This window comes from Podarcis cretensis (assembly GCF_951804945.1).
Source record: "Podarcis cretensis genome assembly, chromosome: 2".
Lineage (NCBI taxonomy): Eukaryota > Metazoa > Chordata > Lepidosauria > Squamata > Lacertidae > Podarcis > Podarcis cretensis.
In genome coordinates, this window is record NC_137171.1 from 93481789 (window position 1) to 93508824 (window position 27036).

At 43.2% G+C, this 27036-nt stretch overlaps 1 protein-coding gene and 1 long non-coding RNA gene across 3 annotated transcripts in view; one reads left to right on the forward strand and one right to left on the reverse strand.

Moving 5' to 3' along the window:
• Positions 1-20134, forward strand: part of SUMF1 (sulfatase modifying factor 1) — a 71300-nt gene extending 51166 nt beyond the window's left edge. Inside the window, exons 8-9 of one of the 2 annotated variants that reach the window (XM_079963868.1) lie at positions 2083-2142; positions 19600-20134. In XM_079963868.1, coding sequence (XP_079819994.1) covers positions 2083-2142; positions 19600-19635 — 96 coding nt within the window. In that variant the 3' untranslated portion in view covers positions 19636-20134. Of the gene's footprint in view, positions 1-2082; positions 2143-9372; positions 12271-19599 lie in introns of those variants that run through there. The other variant, XM_079963867.1, reaches the window with a different exon arrangement.
• Positions 20135-21240: 1106 nt separating this feature from the next.
• On the reverse strand, positions 21241-26925 carry LOC307209235. Its single transcript, XR_013835458.1, has 2 exons — positions 26560-26925; positions 21241-21451 (listed from the first exon to the last, which is right to left on the reverse strand). It is a non-coding gene; the product is annotated as an uncharacterized lncRNA (long non-coding RNA).
• Positions 26926-27036: the final 111 nt, after the last annotated feature.

Consider the following 27036-nt stretch of genomic DNA (forward strand, 5'->3'; position numbering starts at 1 on the left):
TCAAGATAGCAATGATTTTCTTTTTTAAAACAACAAACCAAAAAACAACATAATTTTACCAGTTCCATTAATTTGCCTTGTTTATACAGGTTGTAAAGCTCGGCTATTCTTGGAGCATCATTTGGGTTACCTTAGTACAGAATGTCAATTTTTTAAAAAATGGAGTAGAGCACATAGCCTACAGAATTAAGGTAGCTCAAGATTAATTCCAGAATTAGTTGGTTATTACAGTTTCTGCCCAGTATGTTTTTGAGGTGAATGAGTCCTTTTAAACCTTAATTCTTAATTAATTAAACTCCACACAGGGTTTTGTTATCTACTGCCTGACCTGTAATCTTTATTAAATCACAAAATGCTAAAGTACGTGCACCTGGCAAATCGCAAGGGAATGATTCTTACCCAGCTATACTCTTTGAGGAATGACGTGTTTTGTCAATTCAAAATTGGGTTGATTAGCAGCTATGCAATTGTTCCTGAATAATCTCTTTCCAGGCCTTTTATTTGGTACCTTGGCAAGCAAGGTTGTGTTGGTAGTAGAATACTGGCTTTCCAGGGCTTCGACCATTTGTGGTATCTCAGAAAGCAAGTACTTTCAAAAGCAAACAAAATTTCCCCAGAGCCATGCTGTTTAAGAGCATAGGATGAGACCTGCTGGATCAGGCCAAAGACCCATTGAGTCCAGCATAGTGGGCAACCAGGCCTATGGGAAAGGGGGACCACAGTGCATCACTGCTCTCCTCACTTGCAATTTCCAGAAACTAGTATTCAGAGGTACACTGCCTATGTCAGTTGAGGTATGGCATAGCCTTATCCTCTTTGAATTTGTCTAATACTCTTTCAAAGCCATCTAACTTGGTAGCCATCGCTACACCTTGTGGGAGGAAATCCATAGTTTTAAGTATGTACTGTGTGAAGAAGTCTGTTCTGAATCTTCCAACACTCCGCTTCATTGGATGACCCGACTTCTAGTGATACAAAAAAGGAGAATTCACTTTCTCCGCACCATGCAAGATTTTATAAACCTCTGCCATGCCCCCTGTTACTCACCTTTTGTCCAAACTTAAAAGCCCCAGATGTGATAACCTTTCCTCGCAGGAGCATGGTTCATTTTAGTTTTCCACCATAGAACATTCTCTGGCTGTACAATATCTGTTTAACCATGTGATAGTTAATGTGTGTCGTTTTTACCTGTCTGAAAGCAGGAGCGGGGCGAGATCTATATGCTTCTCAGGTCCCGAGAGATATGCTGATAGCGGCACACATTATGGGAATATGGTAAAGGTAAAGGGACCCCTGACCATTAGGTCCAGTCGTGACCAACTCTGGGATTGCGGCGCTCATCTCGCTTTATTGGCCGAGGGAGCCGGCGTACAGCTTCCGGGTCATGTGGCCAGCATGACTAAGCTGTTTCTGGTGAAACCAGAGCAGTGCACGGAAATGCTGTTTACCTTCCCACCGGAGCAGTACCTATTTATCTACTTGCACTTTGACATGCTTTCAAACTGCTAGGTGGGCAGGAGCAGGGACCGAGCAACGGGAGCTCACCCCGTCACGGGGATTCGAACCGCCGACCTTTTGATCGGCAATGGGAATATGGACTACCACCAAATAGGTGAATGTATCACAGTGATGCATCTCTTAAATTGGCACAAATCTTAAAGCTATATGCCACAGGAGCACAGCAAGTTGGACAGAATTATACTAATTGTTAATACGTTTTCAATCCATCACCACAATTTCTTTAGTGTCACTGAACTCTGAGTAGCATGTTATAAACTTACCCAGGGAAACCAAAATAACATGCTTGCTGCAGACTTGACAGAAGAAAGCAGCAATTAGACACTGATGCAGTCACTGCTGCACTTTGGCTGGAGCAATTACGCTGGACTGTCTTCTAGTCCTGAGCAATGTAATTATTTTCAAGCTTTTTCAAACCCCCCTCCCCCTCCCGCCTGCCAAGCAGCTGTAGTTTGCTTACACATAGATTAGAACATCTCTTAATTCCTTTCTACCTCTCTGTTGGGTGGTGTTTGCTCCTAGTTTTGTACAGATGATCAGTCACTGGTATTTTTCCATCCACAGAAAGGACCCCCGACAGGGACTGACCGAGTGAAGAAAGGAGGATCCTATATGTGCCACAAGGTAATGCTAAAAGGCAGTTGTCAATCTGCTGCTGTGCAATAGGCTCTTATTTTGTACGCCTGAGAATTAGTGACATAAAATGACACACAGAGAGAATTGCATCTCGTGGTGCATATCTGAGAAGAAGCACTTCTGGGTGGACAAATGGGGTGGAGAGATAAAACAATGAACTGTTAATTTGAATTCCCATTTATCTAAGCTGAGATAAAATATCAGTTGTCTCCTAATTTTAGCTTGACGGCAATTTAGCTGTCCCACTTTTGCATAGTTAAGACAGCAAGGAACTTTACAATCTTCCTTTTACTCCAGCAGCCAACCCACACAACTGCTGGCACAAGTGCTTCTTTAAATTGAGCTTCTACCGGGGCCTCTTCAAGTGCAACTGTGTTAAAGATATAAGGAGAATGATGCTGAATCACAAACAAAGCCCATCTCACTCTTAGGGGTGAGGAAGTGGATCTGGTGGGTGAGCCAGATCCTTATCTCCCTGCCCCAATTTGACAACTAGTTATGGCCACCTGATGTCAGTCACCTGATGTCACAAGGGTGTCAGGCAACTCAGTTTCGCCTGTGCAGTAGTTTGAAGGCCTCCCTCCCCACAAAAAACCCTCTGATTGTCAGAGTTTGCATAGCACGTGGATCTTGCATAGCAAGTTCTGGGCTTTGCAGGTGCCTCCAGCTGATCAGCAATGTCTGCAGCTCTTATGGCCCAGCCATGCTTGCACTTTCCTCATACATCAGATGTAGAGTAGGTGGGTGTAGCTTGGCCAAAACGGGCTTCTAGGCGAACTGGAAAAGCCTGGCCAGCTAATTAGGCCTGTGGGTTGGAGGTTCCCTACTGCTGACAAACCTAAGTCCTCAACGCATCCCCAGAAGAAGGAGATGATGAAGAAGATTATTTTGGCAGGTTGATTTAGAGCTATGGTGATTGGAATAATGTAAAGGTAAAGAGATCCCTGACCATTAGGTCCAGTCATGGCCAACTCTGAGGTTGCGGCGCTCATCTCGCTTTATTGGCCAAGGGAGCCGGCGTACATGACTAAGCCGCTTCTGGCGAACCAGAGCAGCGCACGGAAACACCATTTACCTTCCCGTCGGAGCAGTACCTGTTTATCTACTTGCACTTTGATGTGCTTTCAAACTGCTAGGTTGGCAGGAGCAGGGACCGAGCAACGGGAGCTCACCCCGTTGCGGGGATTCGAACCGCCGACCTTCTGATCGGCAAGTCCTAGGCTCTGTGGTTTAACCCACAGTGCCACCTGCGCCCCTTGATTGGAATAAGAGGAGTGTACTATTGAGGGAAGAAGCTATTGGTGGGTTGTGTATATGTACCTACCACCTCTCGAAGATCCCAGGACACCTGTACTTTATTTTTTAAAACATGGTCTTACAACCAGTTAGGATTCTGGCTCCTGTCACCACTACAATGCCAGGATGACAGCCGAGCGATTGGTTTTCTAATGTGGAGACTCTCAGTTGCTGAGCCTGATGATAGTGTACTTTTTAGGCCTCCAAAATCAAGGATGCTAGCTGTTTTTATAGGATAGTGAACTATATTCTGCAGGAGCTATGTAATTAAACAGAGTCCTCACATGACCCTACAGTAGTTCACACCCAACCTTGGGTGTTGAGATGTGTTTTAACCTAAGAGGAAACCAAGAGAAAATCTTAGCTAAATGCTTAATTTCCCTTCTTTTCTTTTTTAAAATAGCACGCTTTCTGGCCTGGAAAGTTATTGCAGGTAGGAATGTAAGCCACCTCAGCCACAAAGCTATATTTAAGATTGTGGGATCTCCAATAATTTTTATGAAGCTAACTTTTGCTAGAGCTGGACTACTCACCTTCAAAGGAAAAAAAAGAGGAGAACCTATGACCCTCAAGATGATGTTGAACTCCAAACCACATCAGTCCCAGCCAGCATGGTCAGGGAAGATGGGCTCTGTAGTTCAAATATCATCTGAGGTGCCACAGGTTTCCCCTCCTTGCCTTATGATGAAGAATTGAGTACAGAGACAAGACAGACAAGCAGTCTACCTTTGCATTCTTCTCATCTTAAATATGAAAGTTTTGGGAGAAGTTGTTAAATAGATTGTGAAAAAAACTCGAGAATATAAGAGAAGTTAATGATAAAGAAATAAATCCTACATTCTTAGCAACCACTAATTGATATGAAACACTTCTTGCACAGCATTGTAATAGGAAATGCATGTTCCTCCATCTCCATCATTTGGTTAATTCCAATGAACCACACAGCATAATTCTTAGGAAAAAAACCCACCTAAGTCACAGCTATGACCCCATTTTTATTTATTCTAATTAAAAATTAATCTTACTGTGTTTATCTTTTCATCTGGGTGCTTTGAAAGGTCCTGTTTTAAAACACACTTTAAGATTCTCATCTGTAACCTATCCTCCATAGGAAGCTTACATTTCCTACTTTCAGATCACATGTTCCAGGTTTTATTTTGGGGTGAAATCAATGTCACACATTAATTAGCAGATTTGATTAAATTAACAGCGGCATTGCAGTTTTCTTTACAGATGAGTAATATGGCCCATTTTAGAGTCTACTGAAGATAGTGTAGTCTTTTTTCTTTTCTTTTTTTAAGCATGTGAAAAGTCATTTGTTATCTCAGGGTCAGAAAGCACAGTATAACGAAGCAGTGCATTTACTAAACCTTACTTCTGGATTGTCTATCCATTTCTAGGATTTAGACATAGGTAAGGTAACTGAGACTAAATCTGCAGGAGATTATCTGAAATAAGCCAAGAAACTTTCTCTGAATTCTGAAAGTACCAACCTGAATTATCCCCTCCTGAGCCCATAAACTCCCAACCTCCCTTTCCTCCTATTACTTATAGTAGAATACTCTTCAAAGCCACTTTTGTTTCAGCACGACAACTGTACAAAAGATTTCATACGCCCAGCAATAAATGTTTGAGGTCAAATGGCATAAGCTTACTTAGAGATCTTATATGCAGATTTGTTCTTTGTCTTTTGCCTGTCAGTAAACAGTGTTTGGGTGTGAAAATAAAAGAACCTATAAACAGAGAAACTGACAAAGTGTTATGATAGAAAGCAGCCATACTAACACAACACTTTTCCTTGCTGTCCAAAGATGTCTCCGCAAGTTTAACAGTTCAAAGTGACCTGCCTTTATGAAGCAATCAAAGTGATCTACCTGTAAGGAGCACACAGACCTTGCACTTGTATTGCCTTGTGTTTTCCCACCTTATACCTTGCCAGTCCCAAGCTTAACATTACAATATGCGGTTTGTGCCAGGATTTTAAAATTATAGCTTGCAAAAAAGAGCAAAACACAAAGGTTGGACACGATCTAGACGAAGGTTACACATTTTTAAGGGCCTATTGAACTCATTCATTGCGACTTTGTTCAGAGTAAGCATAGAATCATAGAGTTGGAAGGGATCCCAAGGGTGATCTACCTCACGCCCTCTGCAGCGCATGAATATGATTAGGTTGCCCGTCCTGTTTGTTTCAGTGTGAGGGTAAAGCACCTGCCCAATTGTGGTGTGCTGGTTTACAGTCTCCCTTCTGCCCACCAATTCATGGAGGCCCTGGGGTCTTACAGTCCTGCAGCTGCTCCCGAGTTTGTCATGGAGGAGGCACTTAAGGGAAATAGGGGAGGTGGTCTCTTGGAGGCACTGCGGGAGGCCGTTCAAGGCACAATGACAACATATCACAGCAACACAGAGATGGAAAGGGAAGTGCCTGAAATGAACTTGTAAGTGAGAAGAGGGAGCGACCAGGGGCTTGAAGTGGCAGGGTGATGCAAGGACGTCAGTGCTGCCATTGCAGCAGCAGCAATAATCCAGGGCAGGGTGTGTTGGAGAAGCAGAAGCGTCCAAAGGAGAGCACAGCAACAGCAATACTGTTGAGGGGAAGCTAGATTTTGCTGGTCAGTAAAGGAAACGACCATAATACACAGAGTTTGCCTATTGAGGTACGTGAATGGCCTACAGGTTCTGGGTACAGAAATATTAAAGCTAGAAGGAATGCAGCAGTAACCTTATGGCTACAGGCCCAGCTGCGGGAATTGTGGAAAGGGAAATAGATTAAGCAGTGGATGACCAGGGGCAGAGGGAGTGAAGAAAACTGGGACCGTGATGAGTTTGAGAGAAGCTTCCGGAGGGAAAGCGGATTCTCAGCATCAACAGTAGCTGAGAGGAGATATGAAATTACACTGACGTGTGTCTTGTAGCTCATGGTTGTGTTGTATATTCTGGCATGTCACTTTTAGCCCATCCTTGCTATATCAAATTAATTGAATCTCTACACTGACTGGCAATTTTTGAAATCCCAGGGCACAGCTGTATGGTCCACCCTTCCTCTTTCTTAAGTTTTCAGTCAATTAAATAAGATTCTCCTAGACATATGTCATTACCTCTCTGTTCCAGGTCATCTTAATTCAAAGGCAGTTGTTGACCCGTGAGCCGAGTTTTAATGCAGAAGGAAAATGAGTAGTCAGTGTTGATGACTGATCTCGTTTAATGGGAAAAGTCATCTTGATGTCATGCGTCCCAACAACTGCTGACTGTATCAATTTAATCAGTCACATAAGGAAATGTTTGGATTTTCTAAATGTAGTGCTGCTCAGATAGTCAAACACAAAAAACCGAAAGCAGAACCCTCTGCCTTATTCGGTAAGTTTCTGTCTTCTGCCACAAATTAATAGGGTGGCCACAGGCAAACCAAATCCAGTTATGGATTTGCCTTACAGAGTGCATCAGGTCATTATCATTAATCACTGTCATTAAGTAAACATTTTGGGCTACAGCTCAGACAGAAAGGTTGAATCTGTTTATTAAGCTATAAATCCCATTGGGGGTTACTGGCTATAGACTATGAGTGATCCAGCTGTGATCACATGTGATTATGTGCTACAGGATTAGGCACTGGATGGCCCTTCTAATCAAGATCTCACATGGTATATTGTAATAATGTGTGTACTATTTTGAGATAAGCCTCTGTTGGCAAAAAACAAACAAACCAGTGGTCTATTATTTGTTTTATATTATTAGATTTGTATCCCACCCTTCCTCCCAAGAATCCCAGGACAGCAGGCCTAGTCTTTGCATCAAATGCAGATTGGTGTGTCGGTGGTTGTGGCAAACACATACAAGAAATGCAGGTTTATGTCTTTCTGTGAATGGTAATGGATAATTGGATTTTAAAATTTGCTATACTATCACATAGCTTCTAAATAGGATCAATAGAAAGAGTTTGGCTGTATAATAGGTGGTTGAGTTTTGCCCCATGAAATAAGGTTTTCTCCCGTGTGCAACCTGAAGCCAATGCTCGCAGCTATCTATTAAAGTCCAAATTAGTTTATTTCAGTGGATCTGTTCATGCTGAGCCAGCCTTGCAAATGCTTAAAGCACAAACCTACAGTAGGGTTACAGATACACTTACAGATGTGTTGGAAGTATTCTCAGATAAATACACTCCAACCTGTTGAAACTGCCAACTTTGTTGACTTTAATGTGTTTTAATAAATATGTAAACAAGATATTGGGATTTATTTCGAGTCAGTGGGTTGTATCCAATGGGTGCTTTGCACTAGTGAAAAGCATTTCGCCAGTCAATCCTACCACCTTCAGTATCATTTCCCAAACTATTCTAGAGGGTCCCCCAACTCTCAGCAGCACATCTTTTGGAGGGTTGCAGTGGATTGGGGGGGAGCAGGTAACAAATATTGAAACTGTGTGCTCTGTAAGCATGAGGGGTTTTTTTCCTAGTTCAAATCCATTTGGATGCAATTTGAAAAGTGTTCAGATAATAGGGATAACAGGCAATTGCAAAATTATGGGGGGGATTTGTGTCCCATTAGCTGTATTAGAGGGAATATATATATATATATATATATATGTGTGTGTGTGTGTGTGTGTGTGTGTGTGTGTGTGTGTATGTATATGTATGTATATTACAGATAGACCCCATAACCCCAGAATCTCTACTAGGTATGTGGTTGTGGACATCAGGTATGGACACCAACAGCATTTCTCTGTTACCACTTCCCCATCGCTAAATATATCACACAGATACTGCTGCCTTACATATCTCCACAGCAGATATGCTAAAGGATTACAAGGGGCTGAGATCACTATGGCAACAAAATTCCTATCATTCTCTTACAGCTGCACTTCTCAAAAGATAAGGCAGGCCTCCCCAAGGAGATTGAAACGATTGCTAGGGAGGCACAGTCCATGACAGAATAATTTTTTTAAAAAAAGGGCAAAAAGTGTGGAGGAGGATTTTAAAAGAAGCTAAAGTGGAGAGAAAGGGACAATTCTTCTTAGAGGCTCATTCAAAGGTGGTAAAACATTGACACCAAGACCCCTGACTACTAAAGGGGTTTCAGATCACGCGCCAGGAGACACATGAAAAGCAGCCCTGGCTTGACTACGTCTTCCCACAGATGCTGCTAGGCAAGGGGAATCATACACCTAGGAAAACGTTACAGGTTTGATAGTCTCCTATGGCAGAAAAAGTGAAGGGGTCCAATCTGTGACTACTTGAGAGTCAGGGTACTGGATGATCTGGAAGCATTACCAAAATAGAACCATAAAACAGAGCCAGTGTGGTGTAGTGGTTAAGAGCGGTGGACTTGTAATCTGGTGAACCGAGTTCACTTCCCCGCTCCTCCACATGCAGCTGCTGGGTGACCTTGGGCCAGTCACACTTCTTTGAAGTCTCTCAGCCCCACTCACCTCACAGAGTGTTTGTTGTGGGGGAGGAAGGGAAAGAAGAATGTTAGCCGCTTTGAGACTCCTTCGGGTAGTGATAAAGCGGGATATCAGATCCAAACTCTTCTAAAATTGTAGAGTTGGAGGATGTTCTTAAAGTCAGAAGGTGTTGTTTTGCTTGTTGGCGTTGAGCTCCAGTAATATTTGCCTGAGTGAAAAAGCCATGAAATGTGAAACTGGTGCCAAGCCTTTACATCAGTAGTGCACAGGAGAGAACCTAACCATTTTTCTTCTCATCCTAAAGAGGCAGGCTGTCAAGACAATCCCTTAAGAAGACGGGCTAATTTATCTAGTTTATGATTTTTCGTTTCAGGCAGGCCCCAATTTTTTAGGAGGCTACCGCACATGTTCCTTGTTGCTGATATAGGATCTCCCCAGTGCAGAGCTACTTTGCCATGTTCAGCTAATGAATTGGCACCCTTTAATTGGCACCCGTGGTAATGTCACTATTGTCCCTCTCAGTCCTACTGCTATAGGTATCGATGCACAGCCCGAAGCCAAAACACCCCTGACAGCTCTGCTTCGAACCTGGGGTTCCGCTGCGCTGCTGACACTCTGCCTGACTACTTAAAGTGACAAAGGCTGGCTGGCAGCTGTGGAGGACCGAAAGATCTCACCCGAGGCGAGAAGCGCTTAAGGAAGAGAAGGACCGTGGCTCAGTGAAGGATGTCTTTCTTGGAAAGATGAAAATTGAAATGCTGAACTTTCTGCTTTAATGAACCTTGGCGAGAGGGGGGAAACGGGCTGGATTTCCATTTGTATTTCTGGAAATCTAGCACTGATGTATGGAGTATTAACTTTGATTGTTTTACGTCTGAGAACCGAGAAGAATTATGGCCATGAATAGAGGGGGTTCTCTCTTAATAAGGAAAAGAAATGTTTAGAGGCAATTGGCTTCAACTAGGAGATGGATTTACAAAAGCAGGAAGTGAAATGCTGCTTTATTTCTTTTAATAACAATTCAGTGTGTGGCTTCCAAGTGGCCCCCCAATACCAGATATGGCCAACTTCCTGCAATATTGGAATCAACTTTGGTTTAATTAGCCTTGTGGATTACAGTCCTAAAGATGCAGGCATCAGTGTATACAGTATGAATTAGTTGCAAATTTGTTTTCACAGAGTGCGTAGAATCCTTATAGGAGCTACAAATCACCCAAATTAGAAAAATGTGCACAAACAATTCATTTAATGTTTCCAGTTTATCCTTGTTGCCAAATCTAAGGTACTTTCACTAAGGATTGAAGCCTATATACATTTAGTTAGGAGTAACGTTGGCATTTCTGGACCAAATGTGATTGTTGGTTGAATGAAAGGGACATCTGAAGTGTTGGTGTGTGGAATGAGGAGGGCTAGGGTGAAAATCAGACACAGTGTACACCAGAGGTGGGAAACCACTAGGTGTCTTTGGATATTTCCTACCAAACTGCCATTGAACTTTTGCACATCACTGACTTATACTAAGCATTCTCCTTTTGCAGAACAGCAAAAAGTTCTTTCTCTAGTCAGTGGGGGGGGGGGGATACATAAAAAATAATGATAGGGGAAATGAAGATGAAAATAAGTTGTGAGGCTTAAATGTGCTAATACTGAGACCTAGCTATAGAATTTTGAAGCAGTTAACTAATATATTTGATGTCATTCGGTCTGAGAACTGATAAAGGTGGAAGCCACAATGTTTTGCTGTAAGAATTTAAAATTTCTGTCTTGTTTCTAGTCACTATAAAGTGTGTGTGTGTGTGTTTGTGTGTGTGTACACGCTAGTCTTCTGGTTGTAAATGGTTTTAACTTTTAACTTATTTTGATTCTGCATTTTATATACAGGTAGTTGTAACCTACTCAGGAACCTTATGATGGGTAAGAAATACAATAAATCAGGCATAACCAATGAAGTGCCTTCCAGATGTTTCTGGATTATAACTCCTGACATTCATGACCATTGGCCATGGGGCTGATGGGAGTTGGAGTCTTAAGCACATCTGGTGGGCACCATGTTGTTAACCCCTGAAATGCCATTACTACTTAGGGATAGAGAACCTATGGCACTTCAGCTGTTGTTGAATTCTAACTTCAGTCATTGGCTGCTGGGGGTCCATCTGGTGGGCCACAAGTTCCCCACCTTTGACAAAATATTTCTAATCATATGAATTATGCATCTGTTAATGCTAAGCAAGCTGGTGTGCTGTAAGCTTCTCACATTTCATGATGCTGTAAAATACATGGTTTTTAAATTCATTTAATTCGAGTAGCATATTCATTTTTGCCTATCTATTCTACTGTTTTCCATTCTTCTTCCAAAGAAAGATATCGTAGCTGTTTGGTGTTTTGATACAATAGAACTGGATGCCACAGAGACATTTTCACTGTAAAACCGTTTAGGGTGGAGTTCTGGGTAGTAAGTGTACAGATTTTGACCTTGGCAGAATAACCAACCCAAACCATCGAAATGACTTCTGTGTAATGGAAACTGCCAGTATTAGCTTGTATATACCTGCACATGGTGTGGCCTAGTAAATAGCACAAAACTGAGACTAAGTTAATCAACAGCAAACACTTGGATAGTTTTGGCCTTGGTTCCCATGTGTAAAATGGAAGTAAGAATAATTTTCACTGGGGTGAATGAGACAAGGATGTTAAAGTGATAGAAGGATTAACAATCATCACAGCCTCATTCTGCCTAATGGTAGGGCCAGCCCTGTATTTGTTTTGCTGACAGTGGGGCAAGTTATAGCAAAGTGCTGGAAAACTGAAGAAGAAATAGCTTTGACTATCTGGTACTGTCTAGACTACATTGTTAGCAGAGAAGCTTATTAAGCAGATAAGAGTAGCATGAGCTTGTGTTGCAACAGATGACTTTTTGCAAGAATGGCACTGCTTTATAGCTCATATTAATAATCACTAAAGCCACCAGCTACCCACAACGACCTCTGCAAGGGCAAAATGCACAGAATATGAAGCAAACCTTTACCACAAATACACACTGAGAAATTAGTAACACACTTCTGTATCTAATTGTCTTGTTAAGAAAAGCATTTAGAAGTTCATGTCAGCAGTTTAGCATAGAAATTTGAACATGTCCAGCACTCATTCCTGCCACTATAATGCTCAGGGATTTCTTCGCTATACTGGATCTCATATTGAAATCCATTGGTAATTATTTCACAGTTTCACCCATCTTCAGCTTTCTAGCAAACACATTTAAAGGTTGACAACCCAGTCAAGATTGTTGCCTGGATCAAGCAATGCGTTTTGTTTTCCATGTTTCTTTGGGCAAGAAAAGTTCTTCCCCTTTTTCTTCCTGGTCCTGCAATTTTCTTTTAAAAATACAAAATCAAAATAAATAAATCATGGCTTCTAATTAAACACTCTGTTCCCAGTTGTGATTCCTGCATTGGGCTAGTGTTTTGCTTGCTTAGCTATTCAGCGTTTGTGGCATTTCCTGTCCTAAGTAATTGTTGTCAGTCCAGCTGTGAATTTAGCAAATTGCCCTGTGTTCTACTAGGGAAGAAGTGCCCCAGGAAGATTTGGAGACGTGGAAAGATGGAGATGGGGATTTTGTTGTTGTTAGATTATGTCAGAGGGAGTTGTTTTGATCATAACGGAAAGTGCTCAGCTGTTGTATCATCCCGTAGCCTTTGATTGCACAAGTTTGCTATCTAAAGTTATCATCAAAGGCTTTCCTGTTTGTGCTATGGCATAACACTGCAGGAGGCAAGTTGTGTTGGGAAGCGTGCCCCAGTGCAGTTCTCTAGTTATGAACCCTGATTTGCGCGACAGTAACTGAGAAGCAACTAGGTGGGTAGAACCTTGACTCCCATCCTTCAAGTTCATTCAGCTACACCCTGAAATCTGAGAAAACCACTTGATCCTGTGCATGCATACTCAGAAATAAGTCTCACTATGTTCGGTGGGGCTTGCTCTCAAGTATGAATAGGATTTCAGGATAAAATTACAATTCCTGCTTCTCCACTGGCACAGTGATCCTTTGTACTACACCCACAACCTGCAACCTGTCTCAGTTAACGCAAAACATATCTACAAGCTTAAAACCATTCCTTGGTCTTTCCTGCTGATGTATCTAGCAATTACTTGTGTATGCCCATAAATGACTAAGCCACTTCTGGTGAAACTAGAGCAGTGCACAGAAACACCATTTAGCTTCCCACCAGAGTGGTACTTATTTATCTACTTGCACTTTGACGTGCTTTCAAACTGGTAGGTTGGCAGGAGCTGGGACAGAACAACAGGAGCTCACCCCGTCATGGGGATTCAAACCGCCGACCTTCCGATCCGCAAGCCCTAGGCTCTGTGGTTTAGACCACAGATGGCTACAATGTACCAGCATAATGGCAACAATGTGGGGGACAGTACTCCTGCACTGTGCAAGTAATTTCCCAGTTGTGATAACAGATGTGGCTCAATCTGACTATTTAATATGCAAATCATTTAGGTGTAAGAGACCCTTAAACAGAGGGATCCTTTTCTCACCTTGGTTCCTTTGTATGCCGTGATAATGCAGATTTTCTGCCTTATATTGGGTTAGCAGGAATGAACAGTGTATTTGATTCCTTCCGTTTCACTCCTCCCTGGTTGTGAGTGAGATGAGCAAACCAGGAAGCCTTGGCTTTGTAGTACATCCAAACCAGCATTATTGGTTTGCTGCTCCTGAACAAGCCACCATCAGCAAACCAACAACAAGCCATGGCTTCTTGTGACTTGTTAAGGAGCAACAATACATGATCCCTAGTTTGTGTTAAGCCATGGTTTCCTGGTTTATCTGATTCTTGACAGGGGACAATCAAAGCAGGTGGACATTTCTGATTAACAATGTAAAGCCAGAAAGTCTGCCTTACTGTTGGCACAAGTCTGGATCTTGGTGTGCCATTTATTTATTTCATAAAAATTATACACTGCTTGAATGTAAAAAAAAAACCCTTCAAAGCAGTTTACAAGGTTATGTACTAATCACACACAGTAAGAGAGAGCAAAGAGAAGTGCATGAGCCAATTTGAATGTAATCACTGTGTCCGTTTATGCTTAAAATTGAGTGTGTGTTTATGCACAAGCAGAACCCAAGTCAATTAAGTATTTTGAAAGGTCCAATCTTAGATTTAATCTAATCATATCTAGTCTTAAATTTCTATGTGCCTTTTTGTGCTTAATCCCTACAATTAGTAGATTTCAAGACTATGAAGATATATTTTTTTAACAGAGCAGAATATTAATTCTTCAAATAAATCTAATTTTGAAAGATAGTTGGGAAGCAGGGGTGCTGAAAGAAATGCAGTTGTCACTAAATCCTACTTTAGAACATTTCTAGATAGTTCAAAGCATTGGTTTCCTGGTACTTTCTGCTGTTTAATATTCCACCAGCGTGAAACAAAACAAAATGTTCCCTTCAAGCTCCTGACATATGGCTGAACAAATCTCTTGTATGGGACTAAAGCCTCTTGAATATATTTATTAACAAGTCTGAAAAGCCTTGCTCTTGGATCTACCCACTCATCTGTAAAATCAGAACACAAGTGAAATGGATGGCATCTGAACCAGTAGCTTGTGATTTCATGCCTGTAGAGCTATGCATTTGGTAAGCATGACATCTCTCTCTTGCTCTGGTGTCTGTCGGTTGCAATCTTGCTTTTAAAGAGGTATTGGTAATGGTAAGTATTGGGTGAGCAGAGGCGTTCAAGATAGCAGATTCTCCGGCATCCTGGAACTCCCAGCTCCGGTTTTACGCAGAAAGCCTGTATTTTACATTGGAAACTGACTTACCCTAGGGGGAATATAGGACTGCAACCTTCATCTCTTGAAAAATTGTATGTTTAATAGAATGAAACTGTACGTAAGGAAACCAAGTTAGTCCCTCAGCATTTGTTGATCCTACAGTCAGAGAACTCCTAGTTTGTGGCAGCACCTGGTAGGTCAGGGCTGTTCTTCAGCCTTGGGTCTACAGATGTTAATGGACTCCCACCTTCTCTGATCATTGACTAAGCTGGAAGTGGATCATGGGAGTTGTAGTCCAACATCTAGGGACCAATTAGGGGGTACAGACTGGTGGGGATGGAATGAACAAAGACACTTCATTCACCTAGATACTGCTTAGAGAATATTCTAGAAGACATTTGTCACATTTTACATCTGAGTAATGAACTTTTTGAAAATCTTCTTGTTACGGGTTGGTAATTCATCCTTCTTTCTGTTCTGTGGTTGTTGCTGTATGCTAAGGTTGCAAACTTGCATTCTGATACTAAGGAAGGGAGCCAGGGCTAGCTAGGCCATGAGACAGACAGCTGATTCTGGGGACCACAGCAGCTTGCCATTCTTTCCCCCTGAGCTAGCCTGCTCTACAGTTCCTGAGCTAACTAGCTGCCCTCAGGTACAATGGAGGATCACCCAGGTCACATCAACATGCTGATCTGCTTGAATTCTGTATGTGGATTGGGCGAGGGTACCATCTGCTCCTTTGCCTCAGGCAGCAAAATATCTTGAGCTAGTCCAGCCGGGAGCAGGACTTGGCAGACTCCTGTGGCTAGTAGTGGTGTACCCTGCTGATACTTACCTGGACACGGTTGGGCCAGCAGGGTGGTGAGGTCAAGTCCATGTGGGTGAACAGGAAGGAGCAATCATTCCCCATCCCCCATATGCAGCAGTAACTCCAATAGCACCCCGAAACACACACTGCTACTGCCTGTGGCTGGTGCTGGCAGCTGTGAAGGAATGAGTCTGCCCTTAGGTTCTAACACAGGGAGGAATGTATAGCAAATCAGCTGCTGCTGTAAACCTCTCTTCGTTCTAGTCTACTACTCTAGCTATAACAGCTCAACAGAGCCTATGGAAAATGGCTATGAAAGAACCATCTGAGTGGGTAAAAAAAACACCCCAAAGCCCTGACTAGGCCATTATTTTTTTGGTTGAGTGGCTAGCAGTGCTGATCTGTCTCTATCTTTCTGGTTCGTCCTCCATGCATCTTAGAATTTATAAGCAATAAATGGCATTTCAATGCCATTTTTATTTTACCCCCTCAAAAAAAATAATAATAAATCCTATGGAAGATGAAAGTGTAGCACTGAGGGTTGTGGAAGGTAGGGAAAATAAGAAGATCACACTCTAGGAATAAATGAGTGGAAACGTTGGCGAGGAACCAGATGTTGGAGTGCAAATCCCATAACCTATCTGTTGTCCATAAGACGGGGACTGATATTATTATTATTATTATTATTATTATTATTATTATTATTACCACCCTTTATCCGAGGATTGCAGGGGATCGCAATATAAAAACGCAACAATACATACCATAGTAACAATCAAAAACCATACCCACCCCCAGTTTAAAAGGCCATGTTTAATTAGCCAAAGGCTAATAACAGTTGGAGTCTAGCAACATCTGGAGGACAACAGTTATCTAAGCATGATAAATCTTAGATCATACACGGGAAAGTGTGGAATAGTCTTGCAGCAGAGATGTGTGAGAAGGGGCCGTGATTTCGATTTTGAGGCAGGGATAAGAGAGATTGCAGCTGCTTCTCATGAATCTCTGCCACAAGATTATTCCACTATTTATTTTGTATTTTCCAAATAGATTTATTATGCTTAGAGCAAACGCTAAGCTGCACCTATATGCAAGTCTTCCAGATGGTAGAAATAGGAGTTTCATTGCACCTCTTTAACTGTTGATTCTGACTGGTGTCCATACCAGAGAAAAGATTGCTAAAAATTTGCTTACTAGAACAAAGCCAGCTCTGCATGGCTAAATCAAAACCTGGTATTAAAGGATAGTGCAGTCAATTCTTTCATATGGTTTTTCAGTAAACTATGTTCATTGATACAGGAAGTCTTCTGCAGAGCAGGAATTAAAAAGCAACAACAGCTAGATATGTATAAACAAAGTGATTTGTCATCCTTGGATACCACTAGAACTGCCCCCTGGTATACTATGTTTAAATATCAGCAGGGTCATGAAATTACTTTACTGTTTTGAAAGCTTTCAGCTCCACTAGCTCAGATTTCATTTGATGACCTCTGCAATTTTTAGATGAAAGATACAGCTATATTCCTTATGTTTGGAAAGGAATACGGAGGTGAGGAACTCAGGAGTGCATTGCACTATTTGTCTTGCCCTGTAGCAGAATGGCAGCATTAAGGTGTCACAGCAAATCTCCAGTATTGGAGGCAGTAAGCTTCTGAATGACTGTTGGGAATCACAAGTGCTGTTGGGCTTAAGAGCTGCTTCCCGCAATGGGAAGCAGCTCTTAAGCCCAACAGCACTTGTGATTTGGCCAATGGGATAACAGAAAGATGGATCAGATGGGCCTTTGAACTGATGATGATGATGATGATGATGATAAGTTTGTTTGTTTGTTTGTTTGTTTGTTTATACATACCCCAGCCACTCTGGTCGGCTTTCAACGGAACATTAAAAACAGAATAAAACTTCAAACATTAAAAACTTCCCTAAACAGGGCTGCCTTCAGATGTCTTCTAAAAGTCAGATAGCTGTTTATCTCTTTGACATCTGATGGGAGGGCATTCCACAGGGCAGGCACCACTACTGGAAAGGCCCTGTAACTTCACTTCTTGTAGCGAGGGACCCGCCAGAAGGCCCTCGGCACTGGATCTCAGTGTCCGAGGTGAACAATGGGGTGGAGACGCTCCTTCAGGTATACTGGGCTGAGGCCGTTTAGGGCTTTAAAAGTCAGCACCAACACTTGGAATTGTGCTTGGAAAGAACAGTTCTCTTTTTACACTTTTAAAAGACTGGTTCAGAAGTAAAGAAACTATAGGAAAACTATGGTGGTTTAGAAGAGGCAATTCACGTCATTGCTGAGAACAGCCTGGAGTAAACACCACAGAAGAACTGCAGTTTTGTTACTGACTCTTAGCTGCTTAAATCCAAAGCTCATAAAGGGGGTGTTTTTGATCTCACACTTGAATATGATGCAGAGTTACAGCTGACTCTGCTGCTGCTTTCCTTCCCTGCTCATCACGCTTGCTGCGTTCACCGCAACTGTAACATTATCTGTGAAGTACATGACTTCTGCACTGCTCATATCACTTCTTTGTTTGAAAGATCTCTTCTTCCTGCCTATGAAGAGATCCCAAGGCAGGTACAAAGAGCACAGTCAATAAAAATGAAATCCAAACCACAACTACAAATGCTATATGAAACAAATTGCTTTGGCTTTGGTCCTGGCACAAAACCATTATTCATTTCAGTGGCAGTCATAGGTTACACCCTTAAGGGCAAAGCAGGTGTAGTTGAGAGAATGATTGCTCCCACCTACTAAGGAGCTCCAGTTTTTCCAGAAAAGGCATCATAATCATTAGACCTGCCTAACTGTATGTTGAGGGACACGGGTGGCGCTGTGGGTTAAACCACAGAGCCTAGGACTTGCCGATCAGAAGGTCGGCGGTTCGAATCCCCGCAACGGGGTGAGCTCCCGTTGCTCGGTCCCTGCTCCTGCCAACCTAGCAGTTCAAAAGCATGAAGTGCAAGTAGGTAAATAGGTACCACTCCAGCGGGAAGGTAAACGGCGTTTCCGTGTGCTGCTTTGGTTCGCCAGAAGCAGCTTAGTCATGCTGGCCACATGACCTGGAAGCTGTATCCCTCTCCCTCGGCCAATAAAGTGAGATGAGCGCCACAACCCCAGAGTTGGCCACGACTGGACCTAATTGTCAGGGGTCCCTTTACCTTTAACTGTATGTTAACTTATTTTGCTACATTGGCCTATTATATTTGGCATATTACACACACGTTTTTGGAACGTCTTCTGCACTTTGTGGGAGTGGGAGGCTATCTGAAAAGTACTTCCATAGTGCCATTCTTGATTGTGGGTGAGCAATTTGTCGGAAGATTCAGGACAGAGAGAATAAATCACGTCACACACTGCATAGTTCAGCTATGGAACTCACCTCCACAGAAGGGCCACCCAAAAACTAGGGTGGCTTTTGAAAAGGATTAGAAAGAAACCGTGGAGAAGGCTAACAATGGCTACTTCCACTATTAGAGGCGGCATGCCTCTGAACACCAGTTGCTTGGAATTGGCTTCCCACAGGAATCTGTTTGGTGAATGTGAGAACAGGACAGTGGACTAAAAGGTTTGACCCAACAGGCTCTTCTTGTGTTCTTAAAGGTATAAATGTGCACCCATACACACAATTGTAATAATTATAATAATTCTGCATCAGAAATCTAAGCAGATAAAATACTTCTGAATGCCTTTATAACAACGACGCAAGCTGTTTCTGCTTGTGGATTTGGACACGAAAAGGGAAGAGGAAAAGTTTGAAGTGTTACATTGTAAGTGAACGTTCATTTTAAAGGGGGAAGTGGTCCCTCCCCCAAAGTGGTTAATACTTGAAGTAATACAATAGACACATGTCCGTGTATAAAATGAAAAGGGAAATGTCTGACAGGGCACTGAATTTCAGACTGCCTACGTGGCGCCTCAAAAGGCAATGGTAGCAGTTATGTTACGATAAGATTAAGCTAATCTTCATCTGTCCACTGTGACCCAGTTGGTTTCCCAAACTTGTTTCACAAAAAAAAAAAAGTGTACTGGGTAAAGTAAACCTGTCACAGGCAGACCGGAAATGAGAGCAACACCCATTATCCTCAGAGAGAACAAACTTCTCTCTTTACCCCAACATCCCCCCCCCCACCCAATTTGTTCCTTGTTTCCTCTGTATAAGCATGGAGTTAACGACTATGGAACTTTCCTTTACTAACTGGAATGCACAGCTGATCCAGATGACATTTTGAAGAGCAGAACTCTGCTTCTGAGGAACTGTATTTTCCCAGCTAAAAAAATCTACAATATGGAGTTGCAATGAAAATGAGATTCCTCTGCCCACCTCCACCTTCCCTTCCATCCACCGAAACACGAGGTCTTTTGCGGTAATGAAGCTGTTATGAATTGCTGGTGTGGGAGTGCTTTGCTTCAGGAGTCAGCCTGGTGGTAAAAGTGGGTGGTTGGCAAGCTCATATCCCCACCCAAGCTTTTGCAGCAGAGATGCGATCAAGGGGACAGACTTATCTTACAAAGTCAGATAGATGCCGAGCTAGTTATGATGCTTGTCATTGCAAGGATTAGCAAGGCTCTTGGCGGGTAAGGGCCATAGCTTAAAGCTACCAGATTTATTTCAATGAATCCGGGGACACAATCAATCAATGTTTCTTTAAAAGAGGAAAAAAGTTATTAAAAAAATAAAGAAATAATACATTCTCTTCTGTGGTCTCCTCTGTTGCACGGCCTTCCTCTGGGTCCCAGCTTTTCTTGGAGCGCTAGCCGTGCTTCCCCCCTCCCTCCTTGCGCTGCGATCCCCTACAGGCTTATTCGGGAGTAAGCATTAGCAGAACCCCCTCCTCCTGCTGCCTTGCCTGTCTGTCTGGGCGTCTCCTGCGCAGGCATCATCCAGCGGCCGCCCATCCGTGTCATGGCACGCCCAGTCAGCGGGTCCGGGACAGAGCCGGCAGCGAGTGAGCAGGAGGAGGCATGCTTGGGCCGGATCAGCTCTTATCCTGCTCACCTCTCATCTGCCTACAAACTGAGCCACCACTTGCAAGTCAAGGAGCGCAATGACGAAGCCTAGCAGCAGCCGCACCCGCCCAAGCACCACCTGGAGGCCGAACCGGAGCCCAGGCCAATGGCCTTGGGAAGTAGTGCCGACGAGCTGAGTGCCAAGTTGCAGCAGCACACCAAGCTCAATGACCCCGCCAACAGCACCCAGCATCGTGTCTTCAGCCCCTACTCCGAGTCCCCATATGATGAGCCTTGTGTGCAACACATCATATGGGGACTTCCAGCAAGGCAAAATGGCGGGCAACATGGTAGCGGGCAGCTTCTGAAGCTAGCCAGAGCTAACTGCGCTACAAGGCTGGCTCTGGGCTGCTGAGGCTGCCACGCTTCCCGAGGACATTAGATGAAATCCAGGGACTGTCCCCGGGAAACGGGGACATCTGGTAACCCTACCATAGCTCAGAGGCAGTGCATTAGCTTTACTTGCAGAATGGCTCCAATTTCAATCCACAGCATCTCCATGTAGAGCTGAGTGAGATTTCCTATTTGAAACCCTGAAGAACAGCTGCCAGTCAGTGTACACAATACAGAGCCAGGTGGAGAAAGGGCCTGACTCAGTATAATGTTCCTAACAGTTTCTGGGGAAAACAGTAGAAGAAAGCTATCAACCCAGTGTCCTGCTTGTGGGCTTCCCAGTGATATTTGTTTGGCCTTTGTGGGAACCAGGATACTAGATGAGGGAGGCCTTTGGTCTGATCCAGCAGGGCTCATGTCTTTAAGGCTCGAAACACAGATGGTTTAAACATGGGCATCATCACAGCATAATATTTTATTCATTTCTTTTTTAATGCCTTATAATAAACCGTATCTCAGTCTCAGGAATAACTTGACGTGCTAACAGATGGCTATATGGATGAGGGATCATGTATACAAATATATTTGTATTTTGAGTTTAGTGATCTGACATGGTCATCTCTTCCTGCCTCTGTTTATGTCCCCCATCTCTTGTTAAAGTTATTTGGTGGCTGAGATCAGCCTTTACAGTGGTACCTCAGGTTACATACGCTTCAGGTTACATACACTTCAGGTTACAGACTCTGCTAACCCAGAATTTGCTGCCAAGGAGTGTGGTGGAGTCTCCTTCTTTGGAGGTCTTTAAGCAGAGGCTTGACAACCATATGTCAGGAGTGCTCTGATGGTGTTTCCTGCTTGGCAGGGGGTTGGACTCGATGGCCCTTGTGGTTGTTGGTTTCTGCTCTCTTCACTGTGCAGCGAAGTGCTTGTCATGAGACAGGTGTTTACATTCCACAGTCTGTGCTGTTGGGTTTTCCCACGGGAAAGGAGACTGGATGTGACGTACACTGGTTTCCTGTTTTTCACTGTTCTCACAGTGTTCTCTCCGTGCTTTAGAGGAGAGAGGATGCTTTCTCTGCTCCGGCAGAGGCAAGATGTTTTTCTGTAATCTACCAGCTTTGAAGTGTAAATAAAGTAATATAGAGTATGTGGCACGTACTCCTCATCATTCCACTGTGCTTGGGACACTGCAAAATCAACATTTTTGGTTATGGGGCCCAGAAGAAAACGCAGTCATCTTGAGAATGGAATTTAGAATTCGAATCAGAATGCCGGCAAAAGGATCGGAATGCAGAGGGACGGATCGGACGGTATCTGCTCTGCGCATCAAGATGATTGCTGAGGTATGTGCTCATGCTCCGGGCAGCCTGCCAGCTTCTAATTAATGGCTTTATGGCTGGACTCTGAACTTTTATGGCCATTTTGCCGGGCACAGGCAAAGGCTCAAAGGAACAAGCTCCTATGCTGGGGGAAACCGAAGGTAACTTTTCAAAGTGCTTTTGGAATAAAGCAGCTGCAGAAAACAGTGACGCAGCTTGATTTAAGGCAGCAGAGAGAAAGCACTTTTGAATTTGCCTTTGGAATGAGGTTTGAAGCAGCAGAGACGCAGCTTGTATAAAGCAGCTTGTTTAAAGCAGCAGAGATGATGCAGAAGGCTAATGCCAGAGTCATGATGGCTAGCTGCAGAAGGCTGGCTGATGCAAGTAGGGAATCTGATGCCAATCAGCCAATTGCTCAGCTCAGAGTAGCCTGTGATACTGCCATGATTCAAAATGAAGCAGACCGCCAGGGTGATAGCTGCATGGGTAAGGGGGAGTCTTCACAGACGTCATCCCAGAGTGCAGTGGAACCACCAGATGGCGCCAAAGCTTTGAAGGCAGTGAAATGCTACTCGTGTGGACGTCTAGGCCATATGAAGAGGGAATGCAGATATCCCAGGGCCAAGACAGAGCAGCGCAGCGAAAGCTCATCGCGTGGAAAAGGCCGAGGCAAAGGCAAAGGTCCGGTGTCCAGGACAACGCAGCACAAGGCAATGGTCTCACGCTTCGCTCCAAAGGTTGCAAAGGTCCAGAAGACGTCTAGATCTTTCTTTGTTGTTGATTCAGCGGCGACCCATCACATGTGCAACGATAAGCGACTGTTCATGGAAGGTGCAATTCACCAGGCGGATGACCACACAATCCCCAGTAAAGGCTACGGAACTGTTGTTCTTCACAGTTTGGACTTATCGATAAAAGATGTTCTTTATGTGCCAGATGCCAAACATAATCTGCTCAGCGTTGGACAGCTGAATGAGCGGAAAATTGACGTTTCCTTTAAGAACAAAAAGTGCATCATCACAAAGAAAAATGATTATGTATTGCATGCTGAATATGTTGATCGTTTGTATGTTTTGTATTTTGATGATGATGTGCAGGATGAAACTTGTTGCATTGCAGGTTCTAACAAAAGTTTGCATGCAGAATGTATTCACAATTTTCACCGAAAATTTGGTCATTTGAATTTTGAGGCAGTATCTAAAATGCCTGCCTTGGTTGAAGGTATGACTATTAAACCCTGCAGGTACCACATGAAGTGCAAGGCATGCGCAGCAAACAAGGTGAAAATGGCTGCGAAAGGTAAGGTGTCTAGTAGGCAAGCTACAGAACCATACCAAATTGTTCATGCTGATTTGGTTGGACCACTAGCGCCCTCTTTGGGTGGAAACAAGTACTTCATGGTTCTCATTGATGCATTTTCCAGGTATATTTATGTGTACAATCTCAAGCAGAAATCAGAGGCTTTTCCAAGGTTCAAGGAATTCTGTGCTTGGTTGGAAAATGTGCATGGTAAGAAGATAAAAATTCTTTTCACTGATCGCGGGGGGGAATTCACTTCTCAGCAGTTTGAAGCTTTTCTGACTGAGAAAGGAATTCAACACGATTTGTCTAGTCCTCGCTCGCCATGGCAGAATGGACTTTGCGAGAGGGCAAATCAAACATTGCTTCAAGGGTTAAAAACCTTGCTGCATGATGCCAATCTTCCAGAGAGTTATTGGGCCGAATCTCTCTCGTGTTTTGTTTACAGTTATAATCGCAGGTTATCTTCAGCGATTGGTTGTACCCCCTATGAGAAGATGTTTGGCAAGAAGCCATACATCAAACACATGAAAATTTTTGGTTCTGACATGTGGGTTCACTCACCACAAAGCTCCAAGTTAGACAAGCGTGGATTGCATGGTATCTTTCTAGGTTATCAGAAAGGTTCTTACAGAATAATGATGACTGACTCTAAGACTATTAAGCTCACAAGAAGTGTTGAGTACAATGCCAAGTGGGGGGAGAATGTGGGAATTTTCCAATGTTATCCTGATGACAGTGATGAGACTGAGGATAGTCAAAAGCAACCGCAACAACCCACACCCACTGATGAAGGTTCTGATTCTGAGTCTGAAACTGAATCGGGTGATTCAGAGGATTTCAAGAGTGCGAAAGCCTCTATGCGACCCTCTGAAAGCTCTGATCAAGAATTGGAGGAACCATTGTTCACAATAGGTCACTTTTCTCCTAAGAAGGAAGAGGAGAGTGTTGAAGACCTACGGCTAATTCGCAGGTCACAAAGAGCCACAAAAGGCAAACCTCCAAAGAGATTTGCTGATGAGTTTGCTAAGATAGCAGTAACAGCTGTTAAAAGCTCCAAGAAGGTATTTGAACCTTCAAGTTTCCAAGAAATCCAGGATTTGGATTCAAAGGAAGCTGAGCCATGGTTAAATGCCATGAAAGCTGAGCTTGATTCCTTGGAAAGGAACAAAACATGGGAACTTGTTCCAGTAGTTCCAGGAATGAAACTGCTTGGAAGCAAATGGGTCTTCAAAGCGAAGACTGATCAAAATGGCAAGATAGTCAGACACAAAGCCAGATTGGTAGCCAGAGGTTTTGCACAGGTACCAGGTGAAGACTATCACGAGACCTACTCACCCACAGTGAGGTATGAGAGCATTAGGCTTATGCTCAAGCTAGCTGCAGAGGAGAATTTACACATTAGTCACCACGATGTGAATACAGCTTTTCTGTACGGATCTCTAGATGAATCACTTTATATGCTTCCACCTGATGGCGTACAGGTAAAACAGGGATTTGTTTGTGCTCTGAAAAAGTCCCTTTATGGTCTCAAACAAAGTGCACGGTGTTGGCATACTAAACTCACTGAAGTATTGTTTTCTCTAGATTTTCAGCAAGGGAAAGCTGATCCATGTGTATTTGTCAAAGAGGAGGGGCAAAAGAAACTGTATTGTTTGTTTTATGTTGATGATCTTTTATTCTTTTGGAAGGATGTCACAATGTACAATAACGCCCTAGCTCAACTGAAAGAGCACTTTGACATGAAAGATCTTGGTGAGGTAAACAACTACCTATCTCTGGAAATAGAGAGAGATCAAGATGGTAACATTCTAGTACACCAGTCACGGAAAATTGCTGATGTGTTAAGCAAACTAAACCTGATGGATGCTAACCCTGTAGACACACCGATGACAACAGGTTATCAGGTAGATGACACTGAAGAAGCATTTTCTGACACTACACTGTACAGAAGTGTGCTAGGCAAGCTAAACTTCATTGCCAGATGTTCAAGACCAGACATTGCTGTTAGCTGTAATTTGCTAAGCAGACAAGTCAACAATCCTACTGTTAAGGATTGGAAAGCTCTGAAATGTATAGCGCGCTATTTGAAAGACACTATGCATTACAGACTGAGATTTAACAATCAGAAGTCTGGTGGTCTTGAGATATTTGCAGATGCAAGTTTTGGAAGTGACACTACAGACAGGAAAAGCACGTCTGGAGTTTGCTACATGTACAATCAGGGTCTATTTGATTGGTCATGCAAGAAGCAAACAACAGTTAGCTTAAGTACTTGTGAAGCTGAACTGAATGCACTGTCTTATTCACTTAAAGATTGTGAATGGTTGTTACAATTGTGCAAAGACATGAAAATTCCTGTCAAATGTCCAATCCAGGTTTACCAGGACAACAAAGCATGTTTGGCTTTGCTGAATTCTGAAGGTTGTAAGCAAAGCACGAAGCACTTGCAATTGAAGTTGCAACATGCTAGGGAACGTATTCAGAAGGGACTCGTAACGGTGTCCTATATGCCAGGTAATGAAATTCCTGCTGATGTATTGTCCAAGATTGTATCAAGGGATCAACACTGTACCTATGTGCAGAAGTTGGGTTTGTACTGATATTGTACGAACACGCTGCCCAGTGATGTTCACAGAAAGGGGGAGGATGTTGGTTTCTGCTCTCTTCACTGTGCAGCGAAGTGCTTGTCACGAGACAGGTGTTTACATTCCACAGTCTGTGCTGTTGGGTTTTCCCACGGGAAAGGAGACTGGATGTGACGTACACTGGTTTCCTGTTTTTCACTGTTCTCACAGTGTTCTCTCCGTGCTTTAGAGGAGAGAGGATGCTTTCTCTGCTCCGGCAGAGGCAAGATGTTTTTCTGTAATCTACCAGCTTTGAAGTGTAAATAAAGTAATATAGAGTATGTGGCACGTACTCCTCATCATTCCGCTGTGCTTGGGACACTGCAAATTCAACATTCCTCTCTTCCAACTATATGATTCTATGATTCTATGAGAAATAGTGCTTCAGGTTAAGAACTTTGCTTCAGGATGAGAACAGAAATCGTGCTCTGGCAGCGTGGCGGCAGCAGGAGGCCCCATTAGCTAAAGTGGTGCTTCGGTTTAAGAACAGTTTCAGGTTAAGAACAGACCTCCGGAATGAATTAAGTACTTAACCCGAGGTACCACTGTAATGTATAATCTGGTGGAAGGAAAAAGTGGTAATGCAGAATACCTTCTATGATATTAGACACGGTTTGGAAGAACATGTGGTATTGGAAGAGGGGGCTAGCTAATTAATAATCTGCACTAGCTAGTTGGGCAAGGCATGTAGGCTAGCAAGTTAGCTATCTATAAATTGGATGGTTTTGGGGCATAGTTCTGAGAAGCTCATGCATGAACTGATGGCCAGAGGGTCATGCAAAAACTGAAGGCTACCTGGGGGTCACTTTGCCACTTCTTGAGGGCTTCCCAGTGGCAGATCGAAGCGCTTGCTTGGTAATGTTTGCTGTTTAGAATAAAATCTTTAATCTTCTCACTCACTTGTGTAGCTCCTTGCATTTAGCAAGACAGGAGCACATTCAGCTTGTTGCTGCTTCCAAGTCAGACTGAAAAATTCACATAAGAGGAAAACAGGCCCCTTGGCTTTTGTTG